At 34.0% G+C, this 17,684-nt stretch overlaps 3 protein-coding genes across 4 annotated transcripts; 2 read left to right on the forward strand and 1 right to left on the reverse strand.

Annotated features, from left to right (window-relative positions):
- The first annotated feature begins 4,377 nt into the window (after nt 1–4,377).
- LOC8279196 lies at nt 4,378–8,603 on the forward strand. Of its 2 annotated transcripts, XM_015718701.3 has the most exons (6): nt 4,378–4,880; nt 4,989–5,992; nt 7,155–7,234; nt 7,502–7,766; nt 7,880–7,953; nt 8,030–8,603. In XM_015718701.3, the coding sequence occupies exons 2-6, from the start codon at nt 5,236–5,238 to the stop codon at nt 8,054–8,056; spliced, it is 1,203 nt and encodes a 400-aa protein (XP_015574187.1). In that variant the 5' UTR covers nt 4,378–4,880; nt 4,989–5,235; the 3' UTR covers nt 8,057–8,603. The 2 variants fall into 2 exon arrangements, with proteins under 2 accessions (XP_015574187.1, XP_015574186.1); XM_015718700.3 differs by having other exon boundaries at nt 4,380–4,880; nt 7,880–8,603.
- Nucleotides 8,604–9,151: 548 nt separating this feature from the next.
- Nucleotides 9,152–12,522, reverse strand: LOC8279195 (lipoyl synthase, chloroplastic). The gene is made up of 6 exons (XM_002518280.4): nt 11,797–12,522; nt 11,135–11,225; nt 10,869–11,026; nt 10,235–10,406; nt 9,831–9,941; nt 9,152–9,525 (listed from the first exon to the last, which is right to left on the reverse strand). Exons 1-6 carry the CDS (start codon nt 12,273–12,275, stop codon nt 9,442–9,444), a joined length of 1,095 nt encoding a protein of 364 aa, XP_002518326.1. The 5' UTR covers nt 12,276–12,522; the 3' UTR covers nt 9,152–9,441.
- Nucleotides 12,523–13,612: 1,090 nt separating this feature from the next.
- Nucleotides 13,613–17,112, forward strand: LOC8279193 (heat shock 70 kDa protein, mitochondrial). Its single transcript, XM_002518278.4, has 6 exons — nt 13,613–13,841; nt 14,385–14,461; nt 14,557–14,635; nt 14,728–15,294; nt 15,377–15,997; nt 16,258–17,112. The coding sequence occupies exons 1-6, from the start codon at nt 13,767–13,769 to the stop codon at nt 16,885–16,887; spliced, it is 2,049 nt and encodes a 682-aa protein (XP_002518324.2). The 5' UTR covers nt 13,613–13,766; the 3' UTR covers nt 16,888–17,112.
- The last annotated feature ends 572 nt before the right edge of the window (nt 17,113–17,684 follow it).

Below are 17,684 nucleotides of genomic sequence, written 5' to 3' on the forward strand. Positions count from 1 at the left end.
TATTAAAACATAAAAAATAATACTAATATTTTTTTAGAAAATACAATAACATTAGAGTGTTACTATGTTTCTCTATTTACCTTTTTTCTAATATTTATTTTATGTAATTAACTAACCACATTTTTTAAAAATAATTAAATCTCAGTAGGGGCTTCAACCACCATTGATCCTCAAATGGGTCCTCTCATGTTCTTAAGTATCATTTTCATCATAAAAGTAATTTGTCACTTTTGTAATATTAACTCATAATCAGTGTGTGGATACTTTGATTTTCCACATTAGAAAAATGGCTGATGGCTCCATTTTTCCTAACCTATTGGAAACCTCAAGTTACTTCAAACTTTTATATTAATGTATGATACAAAACCTACAACTAATAATAAGTTTATTTTAGTATTTTCTTTTTTTAAGAAAATAATTAAGCTTAAACATGTTATTTATAAAAATTTAAACACCATATATTATTACTATTATCATTATAAAGATATTATTTTATGTAAAATATTTATTTTATCTATATAATTAAATGGTTAAAGAGGTTTAGAGATCACATGCTTAATAGCTATATTTGTATTAGGGTTTAAAATTATTGACATGATTAATAAATGAATTTAAATAAAGTTTATTATTTTTGTAAGGTTGAATATATATTTATGTCTCTGAATTTGTATTAATTAATCAGTTTAACATATTTATTTAATAAATATCTGGTTTTTTACTTTTTTTCAATATCTAAACACATTTAACTTTTAATTTAACATAACATACTTTTAGACGTTATTTTTTAACAATATTTAAACACTTTTGTACAATACATATGGATGTATTAAATAAAACACATATCAAAAAGTATTATAATATCAAAAAAAAAGTAAATTTAAGTGTCTGTTAAATTAAATTAAAAATTAGAATATTATACTGATTAAATAACCAAAATTTAGAAACATAAATATGATTTTAGCCACTTTGTAATATATCTACATATTAACACCATACATTTATGACATAACAACTTGAATTGCCAGCCATAGATCTAGTCTCCATCTGTCCACATTGTTTGGACTTCTTGGGTTTTTATCATAGTTGATTAGTGCAGGTCTTTGCCTGTGAGAAGTTATCAATAATGGTCTAGCTCTTCTTTATATGGGTCTAGGTGTGGTGTGGTGAGCATAACAAGCCATTGTCTAAAGTGGCTCCATGTAAAGCTAGTCTGAACCAAGTGTTTTTTAATATGGACCAGATCCATATAGGATTAGGCTCTGCTCCAGTAGGTTTTAAATGTTAGCTTTGGGAATTTCACGGACGAGCTTGATCCAGTCTAGTTGAAGTTGCATTTTTAAAATGGATAGACATAAATGATCCATCTAAACTTATTGTTTTTAAATTCGACCCCCTAAACTTATTATTTTTAAAATCAACCCCCTAAACTTGATTTTTATTCTATTGACCTTTTAACTTTTGGTTTTGTTTTTTTTTAATTTTTGTTTAATATACGTTCAGTGCATCTTCTGCACTCTCATTTAAATACGCATTTTGAGAAATTCATATGAATAATTTTGTTTGAAATTCTTGCATTTTTATAGAATTCAACTTATTTGAAAAATTTAATCATTTTGTCCCTCTAATATCTTGGTTGAGGAAGGATGAGTACACTCACTTTCTTTAACTAGTTCATTACTCTTTACTTTCTCTAACAACTTGAATGAATCCATTAAGTTTCAATTTTCTCATCCTTAGTTCTTCCCACCAACAAATTCATTTAGTGCATTTGATTTTGGCTAAATCGTTGACGTCAACACCATCCAGCAATATTCGACACCATCGTCTACACTCACCAAGTAGGCCTTTTGGATGTCAAGGAGTCGATTGAGGGTGAAGTGTGGCTAAATCGTTGCTAGTTTGGTCTGAATAATGAAGGCAACTTTTCAACATCTTTCTCTTTATTCAATAATAAAAATCTGAAGACTAACAACTCAATTTATGTTACTAACGTGTATAGAGATTGAAGATGATATTTGCTCATGATTTTTTAGAGTTCGGTGGTGAGATGTGTGATGAACGGAGTTGAACAAAAGGAGAAAGAAAGTACATATAAGGGATAAATAGTTTCAGGGGCTAAAATCTTAATATAAAAAAAAAAAAAGATGGTGAGAAAATGATAGTTGATTTTGACGGTGATATTTGAAGATGTTATTCTAACCATTGATTATGAAAGTTTAAAAAATGGTAAAACACAAAGATTAGAGATCCAATTGAACTAAAATTGAGTTTAGAATACTATTTCTATTAACACGATAATTTCAGAATACCATTTATCTACTTAGTTTTTTAAAATAATGGGTGATTAGAAAAATCAATTGAAATTGAATTAAAAGTCTCTTATTATATGAATTAGTCAGTTTTATTTTATTTTATTTAAAATTTCTTACTTTTCAATGTTTTTCTAAAATAACTATCGTAACTTAGCTGATTTTTTTCTTTTTTTACTTTTAGATTCTTGATTAACTAACCAGTGAACAGGTTTAGCTGATCAATTAAACAGTTATCCTAGTACTTTTTTCTTTTATATACTTATTTTCCAGAGCTTTTCTTTTTCAAAATTTTCTCCGGTTATTCAAAAAGCGGTTAATATTATTCAGTTAATTGAGCTAATAGTTTTTGTTTATTTTTTGGTTCAAAAATGTTTAAATCGAAACTCTCTATCAATTTTTTTGAGTTCCCAATCAAAATTAACCAAATTATGAACATCTCTATTTAAAAATAAAACGAATAATCAAGCGATTAAGTGTTTTCATAAAAGAAAAACTTGATTTGTTAGTTCAACGGGAAGCTAATTATCTAAAAGGCTGTTAAGAAGCAACCTGTATGGTTAGTAGGATTACCTATTAATAGTTTAGTTGAATTATTACATGACTCATTATATAAGTAAACGTTGAGACGTGTAGCATTATTTTATTGTCAATTTTGGAATAAATTATATTTTGTAGGAAGAAATGCTTATTTTTAATTTTTAATTTTGATTTGATTAGAGTTAATTTTATAGAATATTTTTTTTTTTATATTTAATTAATTTTCACTTTTATCTTTTTATTTTATTAAAATTTATATATTAAACAAATTTATTAGATATTTCCTGTTTTATTATCTAAATTTGTTTATATAAATGGATATTTGGTGACTAAGGTATGTATTATTTGATTAAATATTTATAAAATATAATATAATATATATGAGTTCAAATGGTATATAAACGGATTTTAATAGGAATATGAATAATGAAATCAAATTTTAAATGAGTGGAGAATAAATTCCGAATAATTATTTATTGAATGAATTTAACCCATTTCCACTAGTATGCTTACTTGAAAGAAAACAAAGAAAAACGGTGTTTCTAGTTCTTTTAGGGACAAAGGCCCAAATACTCTTCTCAACTTGTTTGTAATAAAATATTTTATTTTTTTAGTTTATTTCTTTTACCAATTATTTTTCTCATCATTTTTCATTATTGTCATTTTCTATATTTACTACTGCTACTTTATCATCTTTATCTAACATTAATAAACTAATTAATATCAATAAAATTATTTTATTAATAAATATTCGATTCACATTCTTTGACCACCGCGTATAATATAAACATTGAATAAGATCAAGGTTTGGATTTAGAGATAAGTACAAAAAAAGAGTACCGTATAGTTTTACTGACTTATAATTTTTAGTATGTGATTTTTCTTTTGAAAAAGAGATACGTGATTACAATTCGTGATACAAAGATATTTTATTATTAAAAAGTTTTGATTTTCAAAAATTAGCCACCTTCACTCTGATCGACAATCATTATTATATTGTCTGTGTTTGATAAGATGAGTTTGTAACTTGATTATTTCTAATTCTAATATTTGACTATTAGATTATGATTTAAAAAGTAATTGATCCGATGAAATATATTTAACGACCAAACAATAAGATTTTGAATTATTAAGCTCTAAACCCATTATTAAAAAGGAGAAATATAATTATAATGGCTAAATTCTTACCAATTGATAAGTTTTAACTGTAAAATACTTATTTTTATCACGATTTTTAATCAGATGTTTCTTTTTGTATGAAAAAAAGTACATATTAAAAAATTTTAAATGATGAAACCATATGTTATTTTTATGTAATTTTTATGTATTTATCTCTTGGAATGATTTGGCTTCGAAATAGGAGCTGTGGGCCTAATTGTTGGGAAAAATGAATGTGAGTCCAGTTGACACGTGACACAAGTTCAAGGGGCAAATTGACCAATTGTCCGTTCGTTTACTATGGCATGCGAATATTTGTAATTATCGATTTGGGTTATAAAAAGTCCTAAAATATAGCAGCAGAGCAAAAGCATCAATTCTGCACCAGTGGTTACAGAATCGGAGCATAATATCGTTACTATATATCCACTTATTAATAATTAATCAAACCTTGAAATTAGCCTTAGTATTTTACCAAGAACGTGAGCAGTACTGATATTTTCTTATTTTGGTAAAAAGCTTTTGTCAACATTATTTTCTATTCTATTTCTAAAATTTTCTATTATTGATTATTTTTTGAGTAAAATTTGAATGGGAAGTTTCTTAGAACCTTCAAAACACGTGATCTTTGATATGCTATCTTTGTTTTCTCAGGACAATATAACAATTCTTCAAAACCTGTCCTATTTTATATTGTTTCTTGAAAGTTTCAATCTTGTCTGGTCGTTAACCCACCAGTCTTTTTCAACATATGTCCCAAAAGGAATTCTGGGCGTTGTTAAATTTTTGATCTTTGGTGGTTTTGGCTAATTTTTTGATCTGGCTTTTCCTCGTTTTGGTGTTTGCTTCCAAATTTTTGACTCATTTCATCAGGTAATGCATTTGGTTGTTGCTTCTTCTTTTATCCTTTGTATAGCTTGTATTGTATGTTGAATAGAGCAGCTTAGAGATTGGGACTTTATATTTGTTTTATTGTTTCAGGGGATAAATGAATGATTAAATTTGGAATCTTGGGAGTTTCTTGAGGAGGATTATTGTTCTTCTTACAAATTTAGTCAACAGTTTCTATTGTCTTTTTCTTGGATATATAATGCTGGTTCTTGGTTCTTCTCTGGCATTTCAAAATTGATTGGTTCATGGTTATCTGCATATACTGTTTTGGATTGAATAAGAAGGGATTCTTGAACCCGAATTGTTTGATTTGCAAAGTCAAGAAGCCTGCAAAAATATGGATCTAGGTAGGATAGGGTCAATGGGAGATGGGGAATCAGAGGAGACGGATAGAGAGGCCTCTGGAGACACTCCTCTTATGGGTAGACCTTTCTATCAATCCCGTTTTCCGGGTATGGTGAGACAAAAAGCCTATATATTTGATGGTGATGGAAATTATTACAACAAAGAATGGGACCTTGCAGAAGGCAGAGGAAATGAATTCTGTTGGTACCATGTAGAACTTCCAAAAAGTAATCAGAAACTTTCTCTATCTGCACAATGCCTCATTGATGTTCTTTGCCCTCCTTTGACACTCCAAGACATTCTAACACTAGTTAGCAATGGACCTTATTGTGGCTTTGTTGATGGGGCACTTGTCTTCAGAGTTAATTCTCCTGGTCCTCCTTCAAGTGATTTTACGTTTAGATTAGCTGCCAGAGTTACCGAGAATTCAGTTATTACAGTGTCGTTAGGCCGGGTTCCTAGATTGGGTTTCTCACCAATGGGTCAATCTCTACTCTCGGAGATTCCTAGTGTGGAGACTCCCTCATATTTTGGAGGGGAGCACAAGGAACAAAGTAGGGTTGTGATTAAGGAGCATGTTCTTGAGTTCTTACTAACGATGAACCACTCAGAGGAAGCCGATAATCCTGTTCCAAAATCTGTCTCAAATCTTGTTGTTCACATTGTTGACACACATATTGATCACCTTCAAGATATGGTGACTAAACTCGAGATTGAGCTAGACTCTGTGGAGCTTGAACTTGACAAAGGTAAAATCTAGATCCTATTTTTTGCTCTCCTTCTGTATGCTTCCTGATTAGACTTAGACATATGACTACTGCTCTCCTTCAATGTTGCTGCTTCATGTTTGGATGTCTGAAAAAGAACTATGAATCTAACTGTATCTCATCTGAGATATTGCAGTTGGTATTTTTAACAGTGTTATAGTCATCTTTAAGTTACCAGATTTCTGGTAACTTTAGAAAAGATAAATATCCGTGAAGACCATTTAAATGCAAAAATCTTTCAATTAGGAAATCATGGTATTCTATTCAAAATTTTAAATTAGAGAGATAAGAATAAGCTATCTATGTGAAAGAAAACATCCAACATTGACAAAACTCCATCACTGGAACATGTTTTTCCACAAGTATGATTTTTCTTTTTGCAACTAATAAGTAGAATTATTGATATCTTCCGTTTCATTAATTTGCATGGCCAGGGAGGAAAAAAAACTCTCATTTTGCTATGGCAGCTCTTTATCTTATTGAATATTACCAATTCCTCTTATAGTGAGACATCCACAGGCGATCCCAGTTATTTCTGGCAATGCAAGTCCCCCTTCCACTAATACTTCAGTTTCTTTAGCTGGTGACTATGGACTATGGTTGTACCTATATGAAGCATCTATGTGGATCATATCTATAGTTAAGCTCCTTGAGCTTTTGCCCATGTGTTTGTTCTGATGTGCAAATAGTAGACACTCTACAGACTACTAATCAGAGGGTTTTATTGCCTTTACCAAATATGATAAAATAAGTTTGAAATAGTCGTAAGACTGCTACCAATATTACCCCATCTTGGAAGATTAATAGCTATTTTGTGATGATGACTTAGCTATTCTGACAATGGAATTTAAAATGAAGAACAATTGGTTGTTGGTTTGATATTCTTGCATTAGCATCAAAGCAACAATTACATAAACCATGAGCGTCTTGATACCTTTGATATCTGAATTAACATTTTTGGATCATGAAGAAAGGTCGATCACAGTCAGTAACGTGCTTAACATTAGCTCAAGGTCTCTCTCTCTCTCTCTCTCTCTCACACACACACACACGCACACAACTTCATGTCACTCATTGATTGGATTTGCATGGTTCATTTGGCTTTTGAAATGGAGCTAAGCATTGTTTATTTGGCATATTGCAGGCGGTTTTGCTTTGAAGAAACAAATGCTGGATGATAGAAGATTCCCCAAAATGCATATTAATCTGCAGCGTCTGCTACAGGTAATTTCTGTCCCAATTTGATATCATCCTGGCTAGCAACAGAAGATAGGAGGGAGTTTAAAAGATGTAATTGCTTGGTATCAAACCAGATTTAAGCTTTTGAGTAGCACGTACATAAATTTAAACTCTGGAAACAGAATAGCAGAAAGCATGAAGCTTGAAGCCTTTTATTTAGTTGACTTCAATTCTTTAGAGAGTCAACATATCATGGTTAAAGGTTGTGTCTACTTTATATTGGACGTTTTCTTGTGTTTTAACTGAACTTAGGTCATTGCACATGGGGAGCAAGTATTTCCACGAGTAAAAGAAAAATGTTCTTCAAAAAGCTGGTTTTCTAATGAAGATATTAACTCCTTAGAAGAGTTAATTGGAAGACTGAGGAGGCTGAAAGAGAATGTGGGGTTCATTGCAAATCGTGTCACGGCAATTCAGGCAGGTCTGGATAGCTGGCAGTCCGAGCAAATAAACAGGAAACTGTATTATCTTTCATTTCTTTCGATTGTATTCCTTCCATTGTCTATAATTACAGGAGGTAAACATTTCTTCTTGGTACAGTATTTGGTTATAGTATTTAGTTAAAATCTGCCAAGCAGGATAGTGAAAAGCATCTAATACCAATCACTCTTTCTGGACACTCTTTAACAGTGTTTGGCATGAACGTGGGAGGAGTTCCATGGACAGGGCAAAGGGACCCAGAGTTAAAAGATGGTTTCCGAAATGTAATGTTTCTCTGTCTGGTAATGCTAATTCTCCTGCTGTTATGCTTCCTATTCCCTTCACTTTATGCTCGTGTAGCTGCTTGGAGGAGGAGCAGGGCTATAAAAAGAAGCTGGTCCCTCAACAGGAAGTCATTTCTCAAGAGAACCCGTGAAGGTGAAGAAAGAGGGGGTTACCTTCGCATTTGAAGGAGTAGTAAAAGAACTCTGATGATATCCTTGTGCTTCAGGTTCTGTTGATTGATCTTGATTTATACTCAAACCTTGCGTTGTATCCTTAAGACATATAACTCCTGGAAGAAACTTCTCATCTCAGCCTTTGAATCAGATTTTTTTAACTGGTTCTTCAATGGCATATGCCTTCTCAAAGATAGAGAATTGTCAATAAAATCATTGGCCCTGCCTCACAAATTGCAGTTCTTCTCACTGCCCTCTGTCTGGATAAGAGGTGGAGTTCTTAGATGAGCCTGTTCTTTCATTGATTCTGTTCGTTCTCCATATGGCTTGTAATTTATTGATTCTTTTTGGAATCCTTAACACACTGTACAGATTTTAACATGTACCTTTTTAAATATATGTACATTAGGATGTTCTTTTAATCATGATTTCATCTAAGATTTGGTAATGAATGTTGCTTCTAAGGCGTTTCAATCTCTACAGTGTCTATTTATCTGTTCGTTCACATGTGGCATCAGTATGTTCTTAAATTAGTGCACTCCTGATTCTCCCTTTTTATTTACTTCTTAAAGGATGAGAATGAACTAAATTTTGTCTTTCATGGTGTTGGAATTCAAGATATATGAATCACAGGCATAGTTAAATCATTTGCAGCAAAGCAAATGGATCAATTAAGTTCAGAACAGAAGAAACCAAATGGCACTTCCCATTTCGGCTATTTGGATGAAATGATTTGCTTGATGATGAACTTCAAATATATTAAGAGCAACCTAACTGCTGCAATATCCCTGATGTTTCTTGTAGATCTTTGATGTGTTAAACAGCATTAACTCTTTCCCATTTTCATGAGGGAATCATACAAATGGGGATGTGCTAACTCATCAGCATTGCTGTGAAATTAGTAGCCTTTCCTCTCACTTCCAATCCTCAAGCAGTTGGTGACTTGTGTGCGCAAGTGAAATGGGTGAAAAATGCAGATCATAATAGCTTTGAGCACAAGAAGCATGAGAAACTGGTTTAGCAATTAACCAATACTGCTGCGAAAGACTGCAGGTTACTCTTATATATTGACCTTTTCTTTCAGAAATATTGATGAAATAGCATTACATCCTAATAACAATATAGAGATTCGCTTCAAACTTGCTAATGCTGAACATTATATAATTAAATTTTTAAATAAATACAAAATTTTTCGTGCCATGCCAGGCAATTTAGATATCAAACTAGAACAGTGATTTGTGGGCAGCCACCAACTTGCTGCTTTGCTGACCATATAGTTGGAAGCTGAAGAGTAGAACCAATCATAAAATACCACTAGGGTTTGGCAGCAGAGTTGCTTGACCTTTCTTTCACCATTGTCTTAACAAACAGCTCCCCTGCCCTATAAGAGGAACGGACCTGACAAAAGAAATATGCTTGGTAAGGAAATTAACATGTTGAGATAGTGTGAAGATTCATTCAGTAAAAATTCTTTTTGGAACAGCCAAATAAGCTTGAGATCCATTAAATGATAGTTTCCCTTTCTTATCTTGTACAAGCAGAGTCAATATCACCTCACTCCCAAAAAACAATTAAGATTCATAGCACAAATGAATTCCAAGCAGCCGCCAACATAACAACTTGTATTTCTTCCAATATGTACATTCAGAAGAGGATAAAACCCTGAGATATAAAAGTTCTCTATGCAGTCATAAAGAGCTTACCATAGGCCCACTGGCTACATATCGGAAGCCAATAGACTCTCCATATTCCTTCCAGAAAGCAAATTTCTCAGGTGTAACATACTCTTTGACAGTCAGGTGTAGAGGAGTTGGCTGCAATGCATAACCACTGTTTGATTAATAATGGTTACAGAGTCGAGTTGATCAAGTACATAGCATAACAAGATAACCTAATAAATGCTTGTGCAGCTAACCAGTGAACATAATCTATCTTTTGGCAACTTCAGACTCACTATGGATGCAAACTGCAGTAAGACTAAAATCTGCAAAGTAAATAGAAAACAAATTCTGGGCATGCTTTGAGCTAAAGATTATCAGAACCCTCAGAATATTACACATGTAGTAATCAAGCTAAAAGACATGAAAATAAAAGCATATCAAGTTACCTGTAAATATTGTCCAAGTGTCAAGATATCAACATCTATAGCCCTTAAATCAGCCATAGCTTCCTTCAATTCGTCATCAGTTTCCCCAAGACCCAACATAATAGAAGATTTTGTTATCATTCCCTCTTTGCTGTGCTTTGCATGTTTCAAAACTGATAAACTCTGTTCATACCTGCATCATCAAACTACAAATTAGAATAACATTGAGCACCCAATTTTTTTGGGAGCAAATTGATAGCGTTTCCAGTAACTGTACCAATAATTTCTTGTTTCAAATCAAGAATATGACATCATTAACTAGAATAGGTAAATGCATATTCTGTAGTTCAAGCAAAATGTGTGTTCATATGACTCCAGTATGTGTTCTCCATCGTATTTAAGATTCTACTTTCACATATCACTCAACTCATGAATTCAACAAGCAACTTTCGTTTCTGGTTGACCTAACTTTTAAAAACCCAGAGATTGTAGTTGATATACTGGGAACCAACCATTAAAGCTCCTATTATGGTTCAACTAAGTTTCAAGTAAGTTCCAACTTCCAAATATAGTAGGTAAAGCCTAAAAAATAACTAGCACCTGACATAATCTAAGACAAGTGAATTTTCAATCCATGCTCACATATGCTACTCACCCAGCTCGAGGGTCTCTAACAATTCGTTGAAGCCGTTTCACAGTCTCAATGTTGTGCGCGAAGACATCTAGTCCTGAATGTACCAAAGTTTCTACAGCCTCTAAGTCACCGCGGAAATCAGAGGTTAGACACTCCACCATAATCTCAGGTTTGAGTTTCTGAGAAAAAGAAGTCAAATCAGTCATCCATGTTCTGCTGTTTTGCAATAGTACTAACAATAACATGAGAACAATAAACTCAACAAAAATGGTGATAAGAATACAGACTTTCATAGCTTGAACAGTCTCGGAAAAATGCCCACTTCCACCATCGGGGAGATCATCACGATCTACACTTGTCAGAACAATATAGTCCACGCTGAAAAATGATTCGGAAAAAAAAAAGTATTACAGAATATGCAAAGAAATAAAAATTTGCAATGAACAAAAAAAAGCAACAAAGATGTCAATAACTCAACATAACCCAACAGCTCATAAATTGCCAAATTGTCCAGTTTAAATTAGTCTCATCAGTAATTAGGGAAAGAAAATAAAAGAAAAACTATCGCGCATATAGAGAGAAGCATGATAACAGAAGCGCCTTATACATTGCTTTTTCTTTTTTTGGTTAATTGGGTTCTCACAGGGGTTTGCACTTTAGACCTCGCAGCAAAGACTCTAGTACCAGTGAGCCGGACCTCACCGGTACACTGATTGAAATCAATGATCTTTCACCTGACAATCACCTCTAGAAAATAATAGAAAGCATGGTTTTCATTAAAACAGTCATCTATAACGTGATAATTATAAGATCCAGATGCACAAGAGCAAGCAATAGATGAAAGAAATAATCTTTAGATTAGCTCAAAGCAATAAATTAATTAGCATATAGAAGCAGACATTTCTAAGCAAAGATAACAAGGAAACAAAGAAGAAAAGAAGTTACTCACCCCCAACTAGCAATAGCCAAGGCAGTATTCTGAGGTTCCAGAGGATCAGGAGGAGAAGGATTTCTACTAGTTTTAACAGCACAAAATCTACAGCCACGAGTACAAGTATCACCAAGAAGCATAATCGTAGCAGTAGCAATACCATCACCACCTCCATTCCAACATTCACCAATATTAGGACACTGTGCTTCTTCACATACAGTGTTAAGTTTCAAGCTAGAAAGTGAGTGTTTAACCTCTTGAAACCTTTCTCCTTGCGGTGCTCTTTGTCTTAACCATTCTGGTTTCTTCACATTTGGATCTCTTCCTGTGTATGGTCCCATTGTTTTCTTTGAAGGAACGGTGACGGTGGTGGTTTTGGTGTTGGAGGAGGGGGAATTTGTAGACAGCTGGCATTGAATTCTGGAAGAAATTGTTATGTGTTTGTGATAGAAAGATTTGGGCATGGAGATTGACGGATTAAAAAGGGTTTGCTCCATTTTTTTTATTTTTCGATTTGAAGAATAGAAGAGAAATGGGAATGCTGTTAATTCAGTTGAGGACTTTGATTCATCCGCCTGTGCATTTTGTTTGTTAGGTGTAGCGTGGTTGCATCTGTTACTAGGATTCTTGCTGTTAGTTCACCTGTTGAAAGAAGAGGCTGGGGGCCAGGTCAGTTCAGGCCGGCCAAGCCTACTTCTTCAAGTTTAGCCCGGCTCATCCTACCTCATTGTGGAAATCATCATCACCCATTCCTCTTGCTTTCTTTTATTATCATCATAGATAAATGTTAATTCATATACATATTTAGTTAACTAATGTTTTTTATTTTCATAATTTCATAAAATTTTCAAAATATTCTCTAATGGTTTTGACATCCCTCTATAACACCATGTTTGATCTATTAAGACCAGTTTATGTTAAATTTGAATATCACCTATTATGTTTATCATCTTCATCTTTTATTTTAGATTGAATTATTTAAATTTTATTAAAAAGTTGAATATAAAATTTTAAAATAGGTAGCTATTTTGAATAATAAAATTAAATCTATCTAAATATGATATTGATAATAATATTAAATTTTTTTAATCCGTTTGGATAAGAGATAATCATAAAATCTTAATTGAATACATCTTCCTAAACAGTTTATATAAAAATCTTACATTTTTTAATATGTTCGATCCCTATAATTTTTTTTATTAAAATGCCTTGTGATTTGTACTCAAGTTTTTTTTATATTTCTCTACAACTTTAATCTTTTTTCATTGTTTTACGAAATAAGAATTTCACTTTTAATTATCTGATTCTTTATTTTTAAAATAAAAAATAAAAAAAAAAACTCTATTCTCCTTTAAGAATTGGATTTTCAAATATCATTTAACCTTTTATAAAAATAAAAATAAAATTAGCTAGGGCTTTAAAATCTTGAACAATTTGGACAAAAATAGAGTTATCAATGCTATAAGGATTTTGAAGAAATAAAAATTATAAAACACAATTGCAAGAATTTTCAAGTAGTAAAAGTGCCACTCCTATTTAGAATAGAAGAAAAGAATCTCTAAATCACTCCCAAATATTAGTTCAAATGTTTGACATCTGAAAACTTTGGACAAAAACAAGAGAGGAAAGGGAAATCTCTAGAAAAGGTAGAGAAGACAGCCACATTTTTGGACCAACGTGGCAACACATCTACTCCTAACTCTTCTAACCTAATACCCAAGCAACCTCCCGCACAACCTTCTCCTGCGAAAACGCCGTCGTTTGTTTTACCTCCATGGGCTTACTAAAACCCATTTACATAATATGGATCTAGAATGTTCTATCTACAGCTAGAAAGCCCTCATTTCCGCCTCATAAAGACAGTACAGACACCCAAATCTAAAACCCTAATTAAACCCTATGCACTAAGAAACCCTCACCAACAATAAAAACCATTGCTTTCTCATCTCTATCTCTCTCTAAACACTTTCTGTTGTTGAGATCCACCGATGGCCACCGCTGCTTTAATCCGAACTTTGCGACGCCGTGATGTCGCCTCCGCTCCTTTCTCTGCTTACAAATGTGTACGTCTTTACCGTGTAACCCTTTCCTTTTAAATGTATTGATCGCGATTTATTCGGTTTCCGTTTCTGGGTCTTTGGGAAGTTGTGATTTTCAATGGAAATGAAGTGTTTTTATTTGTTGTTGTCCAGGGTAAACGACATCGTTTAGCTTTTTTTTTTTTTTTTGTGTCGAATTTAGTATCAGTATCAGTGATCTGACTTTTGTTTGGGGGTTTTGGCGAGGTTTATGTTAAACTCGTTTGATCTGGTAAACTTATTGGATATATATATAATTCTTAATCTTCCGGTATTTGATTTCATATTTTTTTTGTTTAATTTAGCCATTTAGATTGGTTATTTTGATTGGAATTGAAATTGATATTAAAAATACTTTCTTCTATAGGTATCTGTTAGCTACTCTAATATTGTTTGCTAAAATACACTTGATTTATTATGCTTCCTTATTTAGTGCTAAAATGTGGAGCTTTTACTCTATAAATAAGTTTTCTGATATTTTTGTTTGACAAAGCTAATAAATGCAAGTTACTCTCATGTATTATGCAGTTGACTGGCAATGTGAAACCATCATGGACCCCTTCTAATCTTGGTCATAATTGGGGAAGTTTGTCAAGAGCTTTCAGGTAAAGTTGTGGACCTTGTAGTTGTGTTTTGATTGTTTGTATGCAGAAATTTGCAATATTGTTGCTGAAATTTATGCATTTCCTTATCTGTATAGCTCAAAACCCGCTGGAAATGATGTTATTGGTATTGATTTGGGTACCACCAACTCATGTGTTGCTGTTATGGAGGGGAAAGTAAGAATGATTGGGCATACCTACTTTTGTGTTTAATTTTTTTTTCTATGCTTCTATTGCTGTTTTATAATTGTTTGTGAAATCATGTGCAGAATCCCAAAGTCATTGAAAACTCTGAAGGATCTAGAACCACCCCTTCTGTGGTTGCCTTCAATCAGAAAGGAGAGCTTCTTGTTGGTACTCCAGCAAAACGTCAAGCTGTGACCAATCCAACCAATACAGTTTTTGGAACTAAGCGTCTAATTGGTAGGAAGTTTGATGATCCTCAAACCCAAAAAGAGATGAAAATGGTTCCATATAAGATAGTAAGGGCTTCAAATGGAGATGCATGGGTTGAGGCCAATGGGCAGCAGTATTCCCCTAGTCAGATTGGTGCATTCGTCTTGACCAAGATGAAAGAAACTTCAGAGGCTTATCTTGGAAAGACAGTCACAAAGGCTGTTATCACTGTACCTGCCTATTTCAATGATGCTCAAAGACAAGCCACAAAGGATGCTGGGAGAATTGCTGGCCTTGATGTGCAGAGAATCATCAATGAGCCCACTGCTGCTGCACTATCCTATGGTATGAACAACAAGGAGGGGCTGATAGCAGTTTTTGATCTTGGAGGGGGAACATTTGATGTTTCAATTTTGGAGATCTCCAATGGTGTTTTTGAGGTAATACTCTTTCACTATGTTGTCATGATTTTGTAGTTTTTCTTCTTCTGGAAATCAATCTGATGAATGGTTCTTGTTTTAGGTGAAAGCAACAAATGGTGACACATTCTTGGGAGGAGAGGACTTTGATAATGCTCTGCTGGAGTACCTGGTTAGTGAATTCAAGAGAACTGAAGCCATTGATCTTACAAAGGATAGGCTGGCATTGCAGAGGCTTCGTGAAGCGGCAGAGAAGGCTAAGATAGAGCTGTCGTCAACAGCTCAGACTGAAATCAATTTACCATTTATCACAGCTGATGCATCTGGTGCAAAGCATCTGAACATTACTCTAACTAGATCTAAATTTGAAAGCTTGGTAAATCACTTGATTGAGAGAACCAGGGCACCATGCAAGAACTGTCTCAAGGATGCTGGCATATCGACCAAGGATGTTGATGAGGTTCTCCTTGTTGGAGGAATGACCCGTGTTCCCAAGGTTCAAGAGATAGTTTCAGAGATCTTTGGGAAGAGTCCAAGCAAAGGAGTAAACCCTGACGAGGCTGTTGCTATGGGAGCTGCAATCCAGGGCGGCATTCTTCGTGGGGATGTTAAGGAGTTGCTCCTTCTGGATGTCACTCCTCTTTCACTTGGTATTGAGACTCTTGGTGGGATATTCACAAGGCTGATCAACAGAAATACAACAATTCCTACTAAGAAAAGTCAGGTACAATTTCGTTCCTAATATTGATTGCTGATTTTCAAGATGCATGTTTGGATGTATATTTCTTGTTATACTGAGTACAAAGAGAATAAACTCTGGCATCTTCTTACTCAGCCTGTGCCAGGGGTTTGTAGATAATTTAGAAGTGGGTTTTGATGGGCACTTAATTCGGGACCTGACGTCTGTGTTGCACTGCCATTTGAGTCGTTTTTTAGCAGTGATAGTGTTGTTTTTGCATCTCATTCTTGATTCTTCACTCTCAGGTCTTCTCTACAGCAGCTGATAATCAGACCCAGGTTGGTATTAAAGTGCTCCAAGGTGAGCGTGAAATGGCATCTGACAACAAGCTTTTGGGAGAGTTCGAATTGGTGGGTATTCCACCAGCACCAAGGGGCATGCCTCAGATTGAGGTGACATTCGATATTGATGCCAATGGTATAGTCACTGTTTCTGCTAAGGACAAATCCACTGGAAAAGAGCAACAGATCACCATCAGATCATCTGGAGGTCTCTCAGAAGATGAGATTGACAAGATGGTTAAGGAGGCTGAGCTATTTGCCCAGAAAGATCAGGAGAGAAAAGCTTTGATCGACATCAAGAACAGTGCAGACACCACTATCTACAGTATTGAGAAGAGTCTGAACGAATATAGGGAGAAGATTCCTGCTGAAACTGCTAAGGAGATCGAGGATTCCCTTGCAGACTTGAGAACGGCAATGGCGGGAGAGAATGCTGATGAGATCAAATCCAAACTTGATGCTGCAAACAAGGCAGTGTCAAAGATTGGTGAGCACATGTCTAAGGGCAGTGGTGGTGAATCTGGAGGTGCATCTGGAGGTTCCCAGGGCGGAGAGCAGACTCCTGAAGCAGAGTACGAGGAGGTGAAGAAATGAGCGGGAGCAGTTCTATTAGTTCCATTTGAATTGCCTTAAACCACATCTGAAGATGGATCTTCTAAATTTTATTCTCTTTAGGATTACATGGTTTCTAGCGGTTTTGTATCTAAAACAGTGGAGGATGAATGTATTAGGGAGTCATTTCTTTTTTTGTTCCTCTAAAAACTTGCATATGGAGGGTGAGCCCCATTTTAGTATATTAATAACCAAAATTTTCTGATTTGATTGTTCATTCTCTTTGAGATTGATATTTCGCTTTTAGTGGAACGGAATATCAGAGGTTGACAATGGCCCCAAATTCTTTATTGTTATTATTATTCCGTTAACTTGATATGCATTATAATTTCAGTCTTCATTTGTACATTGTTAACTCCTCTGTGGTAGAAGTCTTATTTTAATAAATACAATAATCCTTATTTAATCTATTTTCTACTTCATTTACCTGAGGTAGGCACAATTTAGTACTAAGTTTTAGGGCACTAACGAGCATACAAGATATTAAGGGACGCCACTCTGCAAGAAGCATAACAAAACAACCCTAGTAGCTGCACATGAAGATGGGTTGTTATGCCAATCTAACTTGTGAAAAGCATGATTTATTATCATATGCATGGACAGAAATAGCTGCTTGGAATTAGAGTTTTAGAATAAGCTTTTAAAAAGTCTTCCAAATATCCATTCCCACCAATGAGGAGGGCTTTATTTGTAGTTCTGTTTCGACAACAAGAACTTAAAAGGTTCTGAGAGGAAAGGCTTGTTCGTTCCTCCAACAATGGAGGAGCTAATACCGATTC

This window comes from Ricinus communis, chromosome 6 (assembly GCF_019578655.1).
Source record: "Ricinus communis isolate WT05 ecotype wild-type chromosome 6, ASM1957865v1, whole genome shotgun sequence".
NCBI classification, from domain to species: Eukaryota; Viridiplantae; Streptophyta; class Magnoliopsida; order Malpighiales; family Euphorbiaceae; genus Ricinus; species Ricinus communis.

What these genes read in the sequence shown, in the direction of transcription:
- LOC8279195 (XM_002518280.4), bottom strand. Translation starts at nt 12,275, where the DNA reads ATGGAGCAAACCCTTTTTAATCCGTCAATCTCCATGCCCAAATCTTTC. An exon ending in TTGGCTATTGCTAGTTGGGG is followed by an intron (nt 11,226 to 11,796) that starts GTGAGTAACTTC and finishes ATCATTTTTCAG; the next exon opens with CGTGGACTATATTGTTCTGA. An exon ending in ATGTAGCCAGTGGGCCTATG is followed by an intron (nt 9,526 to 9,830) that starts GTAAGCTCTTTA and finishes TTCTTTTGTCAG; the next exon opens with GTCCGTTCCTCTTATAGGGC.
- LOC8279196 (XM_015718700.3), top strand. Translation starts at nt 5,236, where the DNA reads ATGGATCTAGGTAGGATAGGGTCAATGGGAGATGGGGAATCAGAGGAG. An exon ending in ATCTGCAGCGTCTGCTACAG is followed by an intron (nt 7,235 to 7,501) that starts GTAATTTCTGTC and finishes AACTGAACTTAG; the next exon opens with GTCATTGCACATGGGGAGCA. An exon ending in ATTGTCTATAATTACAGGAG is followed by an intron (nt 7,767 to 7,879) that starts GTAAACATTTCT and finishes ACTCTTTAACAG; the next exon opens with TGTTTGGCATGAACGTGGGA.
- LOC8279193 (XM_002518278.4), top strand. Translation starts at nt 13,767, where the DNA reads ATGGCCACCGCTGCTTTAATCCGAACTTTGCGACGCCGTGATGTCGCC. An exon ending in AGTTTGTCAAGAGCTTTCAG is followed by an intron (nt 14,462 to 14,556) that starts GTAAAGTTGTGG and finishes TTATCTGTATAG; the next exon opens with CTCAAAACCCGCTGGAAATG. An exon ending in TCTCCAATGGTGTTTTTGAG is followed by an intron (nt 15,295 to 15,376) that starts GTAATACTCTTT and finishes TTCTTGTTTTAG; the next exon opens with GTGAAAGCAACAAATGGTGA.